The following is a 14,218-nucleotide window of genomic DNA, read 5'->3' as shown; positions in this document are numbered from 1 at the left end:
CTCTGTCGGGTTTGTTATATTAATGTTTTCAACTTGTTGACTGAGAATAATATTATTTTTCTTAGAACAGCCTTTCTTGTTTCCCACAGAAGAGTTGGGGATGACCCAGGGGAATCATTTATTCCTTGGAAGGATGTCAACTCTCTTTTGATCTAGCTGTCAAATTCGGGATCTTTAAGAAGAGATGTATTAAAGCGCCATCTGGTGATGGGTTTGGACAGATTAGTTCTATTCCATTTAACTGTTAAGGTCGCTAATAAGGATGGGGTAGATCTTTGATTCTGAAATATTACTTATAATTGAATTACTGCTGAGGAAGAAATCAATACGAGAATATGATTGATGAGTTGAAGAGAAGGATGAGAATTCTTTATCTGTTGGGTGCTGTGGTCACCAACTATCGCCAAGACCAAAATCACTCATGAACTGTTTTATCAATTCTGTGGAACACCAAGTGCGTTTATTACTAAAATTATTAAATCTATCTATTGATGGCAGGATGATTGTGTTGAAGTTGCCTCCTATTATGACTGGACAATTGGAAATGTTTGAAATACAGGAAATGTGATGGGTCATCTGTGTTTGGATCATAAACATTACCAATTTTTACTAGATTATTACTGATTGATAAATTTATGATAAAAAATGTCCTTCAGGGTCTGTAATGGTGGTGTTGTGGTGCTTGATTTTTGCAATGATCGGCCGTGGTCTGTTGCTATCATGCTTAGTGCCCATACGGTGTACTCGGTGGAAGGTGATGTTGTTGACAGTTTCTCTGGGTAGTTTGAGCTGGGTGGACATGAACTCCTTAATAGATTTTTCAGGGTCGTCTGGTGTTTGTTTGGGAATGCCGGTGAAAACCAAGTTATCCCTCATGGTCCAGAATATTCTCTTTCATGATTTTGTTTTCTGCGCTGACAGAGGGTGTGTTGGCGGATTGTTATAGTGAGTTGTTTTCTCTGATGAGTGTTTTGATTTGATCCTGAATTCCAGGCTGTGGCGCAGTGCCTGGAATTCCCGGTGTAGTACTTCTATTAGTGCAATTCTGGTGTCCAGTCCGGTAAGTTTCCTTTGAATAGAAATCAGAATTTCGCTCACCTCTGCACAGCATGGAGGTTTTGGGGATGTGGATGGAGTTGTACCTGTAATGGAGAGGGAATCAGGATGGATTCTTTTGGGGTTTGGAGTAGATGTAGGTTTGGCTTTCTTGCTGTCGTCTGTTTTGTCCTTTTTCATGTTGCAAAGTCGGTTGAAATGCTTGTTGATGAATTCTTCCAGGTTGCTTGATGTTATAGTCCGGTTTTGAGATGAGAAAAAAACAAAAAGAAAAGAAAAAAAATAGAAGACGGATGTGTTATTTCAGCTCCGTAATCTAGCAGCTGAGGGCCGCCATCTTGAATCTCGTACCTTCCCGTGAGAGTAGCGTTCACAGATCCCTCCATTTTTCTGTTTTAAAACCAAAACGGAAAAATGGTAAACAAAAAAACAGACATCAGTTTTGTTTTTCTGTTTTAAACCCAAAACGGAAAAACAAAGCAGCTGCGTTTTGTTCTATCTTAGACTGGTGTATCCACAACCCATTCTTACCCCCCCTTCTTCACAAAGAAAATACCCGAATATGTTTATCAAGGGTTTTTTCTCGAGGCTATGGCCAGGGTGAATAAAGGGGGAGCCAGCTGGGAGCTGGGCTCCTCTTAATAAGATATAAGCTCTCCTGAATACGTGATATTGTGAGGGGTCTCTAAAATATTGACAATATGCTATTTTTGCCTTCATTTCTGTTTTTCTGTACATGGATCATGCCTAAATAACTAGCGTTGGGCTTCATCCAGCCACAGGAATCACCGACCGCACTGCAGCGCACCAGGTCGCTCTCCGGTAGACCTAATATGAGTTGGGTTTCCCATGGAACAGGCACACTGGACGGTCAGTGGTTGTTCCCTCTGGCTGGATGGAAGTCCAATGCTACTGATTTTACACATAATCCATGTGCTACTGCTGTGCAGGCTCTCCAGCTCAATTTTCTAAATTTTTCATCTCACGAAGAAAATAAAGGTCAGATCGAAACAGTGCAGCCTAGAGAGGCTGAACAAAAATTACCCGAACATTTTAATACGTGTATGATTCGTTAATACAGCTCGCCCAATTAACTAATAACAGTTCAAGTTTGCTTCGTACCATTGGATGTACTGATAACTATCTCTGAATTAATTTGATACTGAAGAAATCTTAAAAACCGGAGGATTCTCAGGCAACAAGTTCTGAGGCGTTCCTCTTCTTTTCCCAGTTACAAACTGAACATTCAGCCTCCACTTATGTTGATGTTCAAGCTCATTTTAATTACATTTAATCATTGCACCGCCCTCCCAAATATAGGCTATCTGCTGTAGCAGGTTTATCAAGTGTAACACACAAAGCTACACAAATCAGACACATTAAATAGCCTATCAATATCAATATTTTTTCCTTTGCTGATTTGGTTTTGAAACGAAATAATCAAAGAACAAACCATACACGGATTAATAAGCAGTGTGTATGCGGTGGGATTAGAGGTTGGTATGTGTATTAAAGAAGAGACAAGACAACATTGTTACCCAACACTGAAAAATTCTGTTAAAAAGTTTTGTTGCCATTAACTGAAGATGTACATCATTTTATTTTGTTTCTCTGATGGTAAAAGCGTGTTCTGAAAAACATGAAATGAATAAATACCATTCCAGTTGTCGTTTTCCACCTAATTCCACCAATTTTCAATCCCAATCATAATTACTGCTCTCCTTAACAAGCTGGTCGTAACATCCTACTACTACTGTCTCAATTTATCTTCATTAGCAGGATCCACCCCCTCCCCCACCCTTAATTATGGTCAGTATTAGTCTGATCTAGATTTGAATTTCTGTGGCTCATAGAAATGATTAAATATGTGGCATAATTTCTATATATAACGGACAATGGGTTATCCATTAAAACACATTACAAACCCTGCAGCGCTCAAAGTTTTTTGCATATGATATGCATAAGGAATTTCAATACTGAATACCTGGAGAAACCCCTTTAACCCTTAAGTAGCCCTAAACTACTTTTGATGCTTGATCCTGTCCTGTGGCAACAGTAGCTTTCTTCAAAGATAAACACAAAGAAGCAGAGGTGTTTGTTTGTCTTCACCAATACAAAGTTACAGGAAACACGACTTTCAAATTTGTGTCCAAAAACATGTTGTGACACATATTTGATGAAAGCTTGGTGTGTTTCCAGCGCTCACCACTCTCCAAATGTGTTCTTGGTAAACAAAACCAACTCACACCTGGGTAATTAAAACACTTTACACCATCAGAGACTCATTTTTCTGCTATGATATCAAATTAATATTTAATTGAAAAAGTTTTATGCTACAGTTTGGAGCTTTGATAACGTGGCTGATTACAATTCAACTCCTACATTTCTAAAACGCTTTGATGTAGGCTCCCCCTGTGTGCACCCTGCTGTCCACATCAACAGAGAAAGCAAGTAAATAATTCTGATAAAAACAAACACAGTATGCAGGTTGCATACTTTATGGAAACCAAGAATAACTGGTGCCAATGATTAAGTTGTTTTTTTTACTGGTAACAGTAACAGCATTTTTATTACACTCACCACTGGTAAAAGGTTTCATTTTGCTGTAAGACAACCGTTACAATGTGAGTGACACATTTTCTATCACCACTGTGCTGTATGTGCAAACAAACATGCATGGAGACAGGCAGAGACAATTACAGCCTATGGAATTATACACAGTAATCTGATCAGAGTGATAATCAACATGACTCACTGAGAGACACAAGAGGATTATAGTCCTTGTAGTCTTAGATTGCCTTTCTCTCCATCAGACAGCATGACCTAAAGCCTGATGGTCAGAAAACAATCCAAGACCAGGAAGATAGACAAGAAATGAGCAACAGTCGAGAGATAGCGAGATATTTTTCTAAAAGACGGCCCACATCCCGCAAGCTCTGTTTAAGGTTGAACTGATTAGTGAGCATCAGTGTGTCATAACTGCTTTAAAAACACTGGTCTCCATTATCCCACACAGCAGTGCACACACAGGCGCAAAAAGATGTGTCCCAGAATTAGGAAGAATTAATCATAAACATCTGACCTCTGACTGAATAGACTAGTCTGACATTTGATATTGTCACACGGTGTTGCTACGTTATAGGCCTTTAACCATTGTAGGACTGGTATTTAAAATACTGATGTGAACATATTAGCCATTGCACTTGTTTCACCTTGAGCCTTTGACCTGCTTATAACTGCTTGCAGCTTGCTTGGCTCTTTTCGCTGGTATTTTACTGGAACCACATTTCATAAATGCCTGTCATATGCATAATGTCATTTGCTATAGTTTAAGCTCTTAATGCTGAACTGAATTCTGCATGTAGAGCTGAACATTTTCTTTGGAAAAGTTATTTGTTTATTGCTGATGTTTTCTAGCACCATTGAAATGATACAAGATAAACAGAGAGAAAAAGAGGTATGGGTATAGCGATAGGGAGAGTCTTCTGCATTGGGCATGCCAGGTTAGTTACTTGAGCGTACATGTGTGTCAATGGTGTGTGTACATCTCTGCTATCCTACCTCTAAGTAGACAACCCAGGGCATAACTAATGTTGCCACCAGAAGGTCAGCGACAGCTAGGCTGACGATCAGGTAGTTGGTGGTGGTTTGCAGAGCCTTCTCTCTGGACACAGCCATGCACACCAGCACGTTGCCGAAGACAATGACAAAGATGAGCAGAGTAAGCAGCATGGCGTAGTAGTTGTAAGGGTGCTTCTGCTCTTGATCTGTTCCGTTGAAGCCCCATGTTCCATTATCGTAGAAACTGTCATTGTAGGCATACTGGGTAAAGACATCCATTAGCTGTTAGTGACGAAGGCCAAGAACGGGCCCTGCAAAACATGCAGATACAGGGTTAACAGCATTTGAAGGCAGTTGTGTTCATGTTTGCAAACGTTAATGAAGAAAACAAACGTGTAACTTTTTGGTATAATCTGGATTCCTGCAGTAATTGCTTTGCAGAAGCAACTTGTTTATTATTCTCTTAAATGCTGATAAACCCAGTAACGGGATTGTCAGTTTTATTTTAAATTATGCTGGAGTTGTATATTAAATGATGTAGAAGTCATCTGCCATATTTTCATCTAATCAAATTATAGCCCTGGTCTCTTGAATGAAAATGGGGTTTTCAACTACATATACGTGAGTGGCCTTATGTATAAAATTACTCAAAAGTCTGCATTCGCCACAACATATTGTGGTGTAATAAAGATGTGCGGTGGTGGGTATAGTACTGTAAATCTTTACTTACAGTTTTTTTCAATTGCTTACATGCATTGGTCAAAACTTAAGTAACAGTCCGTGAGTGTATGTGGACCAAACTGTGAATCATTTTTCATTGCTTTCACACTACTCCACCACCTGCACTGTTGCAGCAACGCTAACACACTGTGTCCAAAACTGTTAAAAACACATTCAAAATATTGGCTAATGTCCTGCATTTCTGCAGTAACCAGACAATACATATGGAAAATCTTTATGTAAATTTTATGTTTACATAGTTTATGTCTATGTGTGTGGAGCACTGTGTAGTGTTTTGAACAAAGTGTGGTTTAGAACTGCAATCTGAGTGTAAATCAAAACTGTGCTTGTATTTTAGCAGAATTGGTTTAGGGGGTTGGTACATGAATTACAGGTTGTAGGCATTGTGTCAAAGTACCGGTGTTACTGTGGAAACAAGTTAGACTGCACTGTATTGAATTTAAATTTGAATTTATTAAAGGATAGCCTCTTGAGATACATCATCTCATTTTCACGAGAGGCTCCTGCAGTACTAAAATTTCAGGAATTAGTTTTTTGTTTCAACTTTTTATATTTCAAGTCAATTACTATATGCAATGTTATAGAAAAATACTGTAAAAATGTTTAGGCAAATTTCTGCATTTCTGATTTATTCTTGTTACATATATTTTAGTACAGTCAAAGAAGTGGAAATATCTTTTTCCTATTCTATAATGAAATACAGATTAATGTGAAAAATTATTCAAACTTCAAAGATAAAAAATCATAATTTATGTAATGCTCCCTGTTGTTAGTGTTTTTTAGGTCCCTGTGTTCAGACTGTATGAAGAGTTTTGAAAAAATATAGCTTCAGTTTTGATAATTGCATTTAAGCAAATGGAAAAAACTGTAAAGTATAAAAGTACTCCATCAATAAACTACTCAAAGTACAGGTTACTTTGTGTTTAATGTTGTGATCCATCCATCCATCCATCATAAACCGCTTATCGTGCATACAGGCTGGGATTGACTGGAGCCAATCGGCTGGAGCCAATCCCAGCGTACATCGGGCTAAAGACGGGGTACACCCTGGACAGGTCGCCAGTCCATCGCTGGGCCACACATAGACAAACAACCACACACACTCACAAGATTTGAAAAGTTACCGTTCCTTATAAAAAAAACCTACTTCTTCTCTTATTTGCATTATCTGTAACAAGTTACTAGCCACCTCTTTTACAACTACTCAAGAAATTGTAACACAACGAACACACACACACACACAACCATTTCAGAATATATATATATGGTGGTAATTGTGCTTTTTGGAACAAAAAAGGGGTGGGGGAGTTTTCTTGGGTTTGCATTTAAATTTGGTGTTTGCATAAAAAAAACAACTACGGTGTGGTGTGACTTGTATCCACTTCACATTTGCCTTACCGCCCTCTGCAGTTGAAAGTTATTTAAATCGAATCACCCATGTGCTTGTGAGTGTATACATACATCTTAATGTGTGTAGCGCATGAGATAAAATCAAAATGGGGAAATGCTCATCAAATATTGCTCCATAATGGTATTTGTGGTCAAAAACTCTTCATGGGGTCTGTTCAGGTCTGTGGTGAAGTATCAGGTTTGCATTTAACAACAATTAGTGCTTTCAAATCTAAGTGCCAGATCTTTTAAAAGAAAACCAACAAAAAAGCAATGTCAGGTGTCAAGACAGATCAAAACAGACCTGGCGACCTGTCCCGGGTGTAGCCCGCCTCTTGACCAGTTTCAGCTGGGATTGGCTCCAATTTAGGGCCAAGCAGGATACAAACAATATATCATGGTATAATATCATGGTACATAAACTACAACTTGGCAACTATACAATATGTGGCTACATAACAGAAGGATGTAGACAACTAGATGTATTTAACTTGTTATGTTATGTGTTGTGTGTGCATAAAGTACTTCCATGTGACACTATAGCACTAAAGATGGAGCATCTGGCATTTTTGAGCCCAGTAGACAGCAAAATTAATAAGAAAAGTTACCATTGGAGGGCAGAGGAAAGCCTCAGTGCACGTAGGATTTAGAGAGAAGCCGTGAGAGAAGAAAGAGATTGAGTAAGGGAGTGAGTGAGGGAAGAGTGCCCCTGTTAGGATGTGTAAGCATTGCTCAGGGGCACCAGTCTGTGTGTGTACACTGCAGATGCCCTGTGCTGTCTAATCCTATTTATTTGCCTGCTCTACTTCCTTACTTACAGTTCTTGAGACTGTTCTCACTGCTGGCCTGATAGCTGGTGCTTGCTTATAAACTAAACCTCTGTTTCTCATATTCTTTTCTCTTTTGTATTCTCATATTCTTATGTCTTCTGTGACCTGTACCTGATGATGATAAATATAATAATAACCGTGTCTTCCCCCATCGCTAAGTCAGAGGTCAGGGTCAATGACCCAAACAGAGTTGATACCTACAGAATGCTAAAAAATGAACCAGTGTCCCTTTTTTTAAATGCAGTGTCACCAAGGCAATCTTGTAGTGCCTGCAGTATTTGTACTGTCCATGTAGTGGCTGTCTGCTACATTAATGATCCTCTTCAATGACATTATTGGTTGATCTAGCTATTTTTCTAAATTCTGGCTATAGTTGGACTTGACTAACAAGCAACTATACCTTTGAGCAATTTTATAATTTTTGTGATGTGTGTTGTATTGTTGACACCTACCATCCAGTAGGAACTGTTAATACTAATGCCTCGTAGGCTTCCCACCCACAAACACTGTTAGTTGTAATAGTTGAGGGCACTTGGCCAAACCTAAGGCTCTGCTCCGAAGGATTGAACACAGATCTCTGTGGGTAAGCATTTTTTCCCTTGTGGCCTGGGCACCCCATGAGTAATTTGTTTTTCTTTCGTTATTTTGATATTTGAAGCAAGCAGACCACCCGCTGCCCTGTGTTATTTACAGTGCTTTTGCAAATTTACATAAATGATTTGGTCTGACCCAATTGATTGCCAAGCCAGCCTGTGTTTGTGACAAATCCCACAGAACTGTTGATTTTATTCTTGTGACTGATACAGGAAATGTGTCACGTGTTGAGGTGATTAAGCACGGAATCAGCAATCACATTATCTCCCATTGCAACAGAAAGATTTACAAGGAGGTTATTTCAGGTTTAACAATTGTGTTAAGCCCCTTCTCCCTAGGAGAAGATAGAGCAACTAGGTCAAACATCCGTGAAATAGCAACAAAGACAAATCATCAAGGATGCAACAAAGGGGCATACAAAATCTTCTTTATGATTTTCAGTTTTGTAAAATCTTGTCCAACTTATCTATATACTATCTTTAGAATGGAAAGTATGCATGGTTTAGTTCTACTTGACTTACAAATTTCCTAAACTTTACTTAAAGTAAATATACTATGTCAGGAGGAAGGGACTGGATTGAGGGTGGTGGGCTTTTGTCAGAGGCTATGCCTGTCAGTCGTGGGGTTCCTCAAGGTAGTATACAGGGTGCTGTTTTTTTGTACATATGACATGAAATTCACTTGCACTAATTATTTGTGTTTGTATGATTGTTCTTACAGGATTAAATAATTTTAGTGTCACACAAGCTCAAAGATATGACACAGGAAACATGTTGATGGTCAAGGTAGAGTAAATACTTGATTATCAGACAACAGGGTTCTGCTAGCCTGGTCGTAGATCTCTGAATAAATGCCAACATCTAAATTTTGATTCAATGATCTAATGTTGCTCTCACAAATTGCTGTTGTCCTAGTTGGAGAAAAAAACAAACCTATCATCTTATTTCCCTTAACTGGGACCAAGGGTGAGATTATCAAGTTTCCCGGAGCCAGAATCCAAACAAACATAGAGACAATCTACATAGCTACTCTATCGAGGCTACAGCTCAGCTCCCATACCAGAACACTGAAACAGAATGGACAGAGTACATTTCTTCAAAAGGATAATGTTTCTGCTGTTGTCCCTATAGGTCCTGAAAAAAACTTTAATTATTTGTCAAGTGGACCCAGTGGTACCTGAGGAAATAGTTTTAGAGAATTGAGTGCTTATAGTTGGTTCTCCTTTGATCAAAATGATGGAGAAATTAGAAAACAAAGCAGAACGGCTTAGCTTTGAGTGCACAGTGAGAATAAAATTGTAAATAGCTGAATGGATATTTATCTATTTACACATTACAAATATACATAAATGCCACGATTCTCTCTGTCTGCTCTGTATTGTTATGTTCTTGATATTTGTTTTGGGAGGTTAGTAAGATTTCTCTGCCAATCATCATTTTGTTGTTTATTTGATTATGATCTGTCTGCTCTGTCTGTCCTGTGTTCTTGGTCCTTGTTATAAGTCCATTTGGTTTTGGTGGGTATATCGGTTTATTTGTGTCCATGTGCCAGTTTAGTTAGCTTTGGTCTGTTTTAGTTCTGGTCCTGTCTGTTCCCTGTTTTGTTTTGAAGTTGTCTGCATTTGCTGTCCAATCCCCCTGTTTTGTATCCCATCAGACACCCTTCATTTCTGTATGCCTGTTCTGTCCTGATTGCCATGATTTGTGCTCCTGCCCCGCTCATTTGCCTGTGTTTAGATTGTTGTCAGTTCTGTTCAGTCTTTGTCCGGTCGTCATCATATGTTAAGGGTTCTGCCTGTCACAGTGCTGTTGTATGAATCTGCTTTGTTTGGATTTTGTTACATTTTATGAACTATAACGTTCATTTGGACATTCCAGCCTTGTATCCATGTAAGCCTGATCACTCTGCTTTTGGTGTTGTGAGTTTGGGCTCAACCCTGTTTGTTCACTCGACAAACGTGAAAATAATACCTTAATCCACACAACAAGACCAACTGCTTTTTGCTACTACTACCAAAGCTTATGTACAGATGATATGGAGAAGATTCAAGTCAAGTAGGTTTTATTTATACAGCCCAATATCACAAATCACAGATTTGCCTTAATGGACCCTGCAATCTGTACAGCATATGACACTCTATATCCTTGAAACCTTGATTCAGATGAGGACAAACTTCCCCAAAAAGCTTTAAACAGGGAAAAATGGAAGAAACCATTAAATCCATGCAATAGATGTACAGAATAGACAAAAATAGTAAAATTACAATTTGGACAATCAGCATGACAAAATTATAGATAGATTTAAAATATATTAGAATATAGATCCGGGTGGATGTAGAGCTACTTCCAGGAAGAAACTGAGCTACACAACCTCTACCATAGGGACCTGGAAGAGGACAGACTGCACAAACACAAGAGGCAAAGCTCCGGGCTGAATCTCCTGGAGGACGTGTACCCAGATCTAAAACATCTGGAATGAGGCACTGACAGTAAGGGGAGCAAGAGAGGTCCAGTATTTACATTTATTCATTTAGCTGACGCTTTTATCCAAAGCGACTTACAATTGCTATATATGTCAGAGGTTCTCTCACACCAAAGGCACATGTCTTATCCACTGCTCCATCAACATCTACAGAGAAGCCAATGTGAAAAGAGGACAAGGAGGAGAAAATAGAGAGAAAGAAAGAGATAGGCAAATAGCTTATGGGCTTGTGGGTCAGAAACAGACAGAGGGTTAGAGAGATGCAGTGATTTTCAGAAAGTTTACAGCATTCTCATCGGCAGGACAAACTTGGACTATAAGTACTATGCTTATAAGATTCATTGAGACTGAGACCACCCTGCTAGAAGGATAACAGAGGCATGGTAACAGAGACATGGTCTGAATTATTCAAAGAATAAGCAACTGTAGCAACTAGCATAACTGAAAAGATATGACTGAGCTAAAAACACAATGCAAACAACCCAGAAAGCAAAGCAGCCCTGAGCTTTGTTGCTGAAGTGGAGAAAGTCCTCGAGGCTCTTAAATGTGGAAAGACAGAAGGATATGACAACATCTCTCCAAACTTCATGAAACATCTAGGCCCCTGAGCTCTAACCTGGCTGACCCAATTCTACTACAGGATAATACACACAAACTCAATCTCAAAGAAGTGGGGAACGGCAAAAAAGTCATTTCTGTAATCTGTATTCCCACTAAAATCTCATGCTACAACATATATATTCAAGAGTAGAGAAGATACCCTGTCAGGCTGGTTTCCACAAGGACCACAGCACAGAAGAATGAGTACTGGCCCCAACCCTCTACATTGAGAATGGCTTTGAGAGCAAGCTAAAGGCAGGAGCAGCGTTCCTGGACCTCATGGCAGCCTATGACACTGTCTGGCACCAAGGTCTCCTACTGAAACTCACAAAAGAACCCCTGCCTGGGTAACAGCAACAATCAAAACTCTGCTAACCAACTGGAGGTGCAGATTTCACTCTAGACAGAATAAAAGTACATGGAGAACACAGAAAAACTGGCTCCCAGAAGGGTCAGTTCTCGCTCCAAGCCTCTTTAACGTCTATACAAATGACTTAACCAACATTAAATCCAGCAAATGCATCTACCCCAACGACATCTGCCTGGCAACCCAAGCACAAACATGAGATTTTACAGGTGCTCACTGAGGACCTTGCAAAACTGGACCAATACTGTAAAACCTGGTACATAAAACCAAACACTCCACTGAAGGGACTTAGCTAAAGCATGCACCCAACCCAGCCTATCTGGGAGTAACCATTGACCCTGACATTTATAAAACATTTGAAAGAAGGTTAAGTCCAGAAACAACTGGTTTTGGAATTTTGCCCACACTACATACATCAGCACTGGCCCTTGCATACTCTGCAGCAGAATATTGTGCCTCTCTCTGGTACAGGTCATCCCACAGACACCATGTGGACACCAAGCTTAACACAATAATGCAAATCATAACCGGAATTATTCAACACCACTCCCCTGACTCCCTGTCCTATCAACATAATGACCCACATATAGTCGCATATAGTCCAGGTTTGCTCCCAAAGTTGTCTAGGTAGGAAAAGGCCGTGACTTATTTTTGACTCCATGGAGAGACAGGAGATCTGTATACTGACAGCGGAGTGCATGGCATGGAATATAAGGTTTAAGTAGATTGGATTGAAGCTCTGATGTAATGCCAACGAAGGGACGCTAAAATTGGTGTAAAATGTTCAAATCTTTTAGTTTTAGTAAAAATTGCTGCAGCATTCTGAACCATTTGAAGACGGTTAGTAGCAAACGTCAGGCCTGACAATGAAACTTTACAATAATCAAGTCAAGAGGAAACAAAGTCATGGATTAACATCTCTGCATCAGCAATGGAGAGAAATCATAACATTTTTAGCTATGTTGCACAAGTGAAAAAAAAGGCAGTCTTGGTCATTTCTTTGTGCTAAGAGAGTGTACGATCAAATGTACTCTCGGTTGTCAAACTGAGAAATCACACAGTGATCGAGAGTTACTTTTACTTGATCAAACTGGTGTTTGTAGAACAGGGCCAGTGACCGAGCATCTTCAGTTTTTTAGTATTTAGGAGCAGGAAATTATGTCATATCCAGTTTTTCACAGCTGACAAGAATGCCTCTAATTTTATAATTTGGGTATGATCATCTGCCTTTACAGGCACATAAAGCTGAGTATCATCAGCATAGAATCAGAAGTTGAAATTAAGTCCATGACTATGTATAATTTGGCCAAGAGGAAAAATTAAGAGAGAAAAGCAGAGGACCAAGAACAGAGCACTATACTCCATATTTCACATCGGAATAATTTGATGTGAAATGCATAACTATAGGATACATTACGCACAGTGATCTAGGTGAATTTTGAAATCACTGATAATTAAAATCTCATAAGAATGAGTAACAAGGTCTGAGACAAATTCTTCCAAAAACTGTGACTACAGGCCACATGCATAAGGTGGAATGATCTTAGTCTGAGTTCCTACAACACTTAGAAGAACCATTCCAATCTTGATCAAAGACCAGGCTAAGTAAACGACATTAACATTGGAAGGAAATTAGTTCAGTTTAGTTTATCTGTATCCAATGACAAATATTTCATGTTTATTTTTGAAGATTTTGAGCAAGCACAATTCATAGACAGCTGGCCTTCTACCCAGTCTAGTGTCATATTGTATGTGTGATGAGCTCATTGCACTGGGCCAACAATAACAGCATGAAATAGCCTGTCAATCGGTTGGTGGTTCAATCCCCGGCTGTTCCGCCAGTGTATGAATGTGTGTGAATGTTAGTTTCTGTTTGAGCACTTAGGCTCAGTGTATAAATGTGAGTGAATGGTGAATGCAGATGTAGTGCTTTGAGTGGTCAAAAAGACTAGAAAGGCGCTATACAAATACAGAGCATTATATTTAGTGGAGCAAACCAGAACGTTTATAGACCAGGATGAGTCATCTTCTTTACGTATGCCAGTGCAATAAATCAGATAAACTGCCTCGTGTAATTACAGAGGTGCCAAATATGATATTTAAGGCTGAGGCTGCTCAATAACTTTTCCAAATAAAGCAATATATATCTTACTTTACAGAATTTCTTGTACTTTTCAATTTAATTTATTGCACTTAAAAATTTTTTTTCTAATGTGCACTGGAGTCAACAGATTTCATCCTGCCCACTTTTGCAGAAGGGGTAGATAATCAATGGTATGTCCTGGTGTTTGTTGTCATATGATACACATATTAGAAAATGACCACTAACCATGATAAATGTAGTCATTTTACTTAAATGATTATGTCAACAGTGCAATAAATAAAAGGTTTACTCTCTTAAATTGGACTCTCCATATCTGCAAAGGTTAAACAGTGTTGCTAATCAATGTTATTGTTCTCATTGCTTTTGTGAAAATGTAACTCTTAAGTTTCTGTCTGTGTTTTTAGTCATGGCTATTTGAGGCCACAGTAAGCAGTGCCAGACACCTGTCAGTGGTGTTGCAATCCTCTATTATCCTCTCAGCTCAGATGCTTCTGT

The 14,218-nt window shown here is 39.0% G+C and overlaps 1 protein-coding gene across 1 annotated transcript in view; it reads right to left on the bottom strand.

The window, feature by feature from the left end:
* The window catches only part of drd2a (dopamine receptor D2a), a 46,124-nt gene that overhangs the window by 16,490 nt on the left and 15,416 nt on the right, over nucleotides 1-14,218 (bottom strand). Inside the window, exon 2 of the mRNA XM_038692297.1 lies at nucleotides 4,618-4,928. Within this exon, the coding sequence (XP_038548225.1) occupies nucleotides 4,618-4,896 (279 nt within the window). The 5' untranslated portion in view covers nucleotides 4,897-4,928. The remainder of the gene's footprint in view (nucleotides 1-4,617; nucleotides 4,929-14,218) is intronic.

Source organism: Micropterus salmoides, unplaced genomic scaffold (assembly GCF_014851395.1).
Source record: "Micropterus salmoides isolate LMB-PRFRI ecotype aquatic unplaced genomic scaffold, ASM1485139v1 Ms_hic_scaffold_3, whole genome shotgun sequence".
Lineage (NCBI taxonomy): Eukaryota > Metazoa > Chordata > Actinopteri > Centrarchiformes > Centrarchidae > Micropterus > Micropterus salmoides.
Note: the sequence above shows the minus strand (reverse complement) of the source record. Positions and strands in the feature narration are given on the sequence as shown.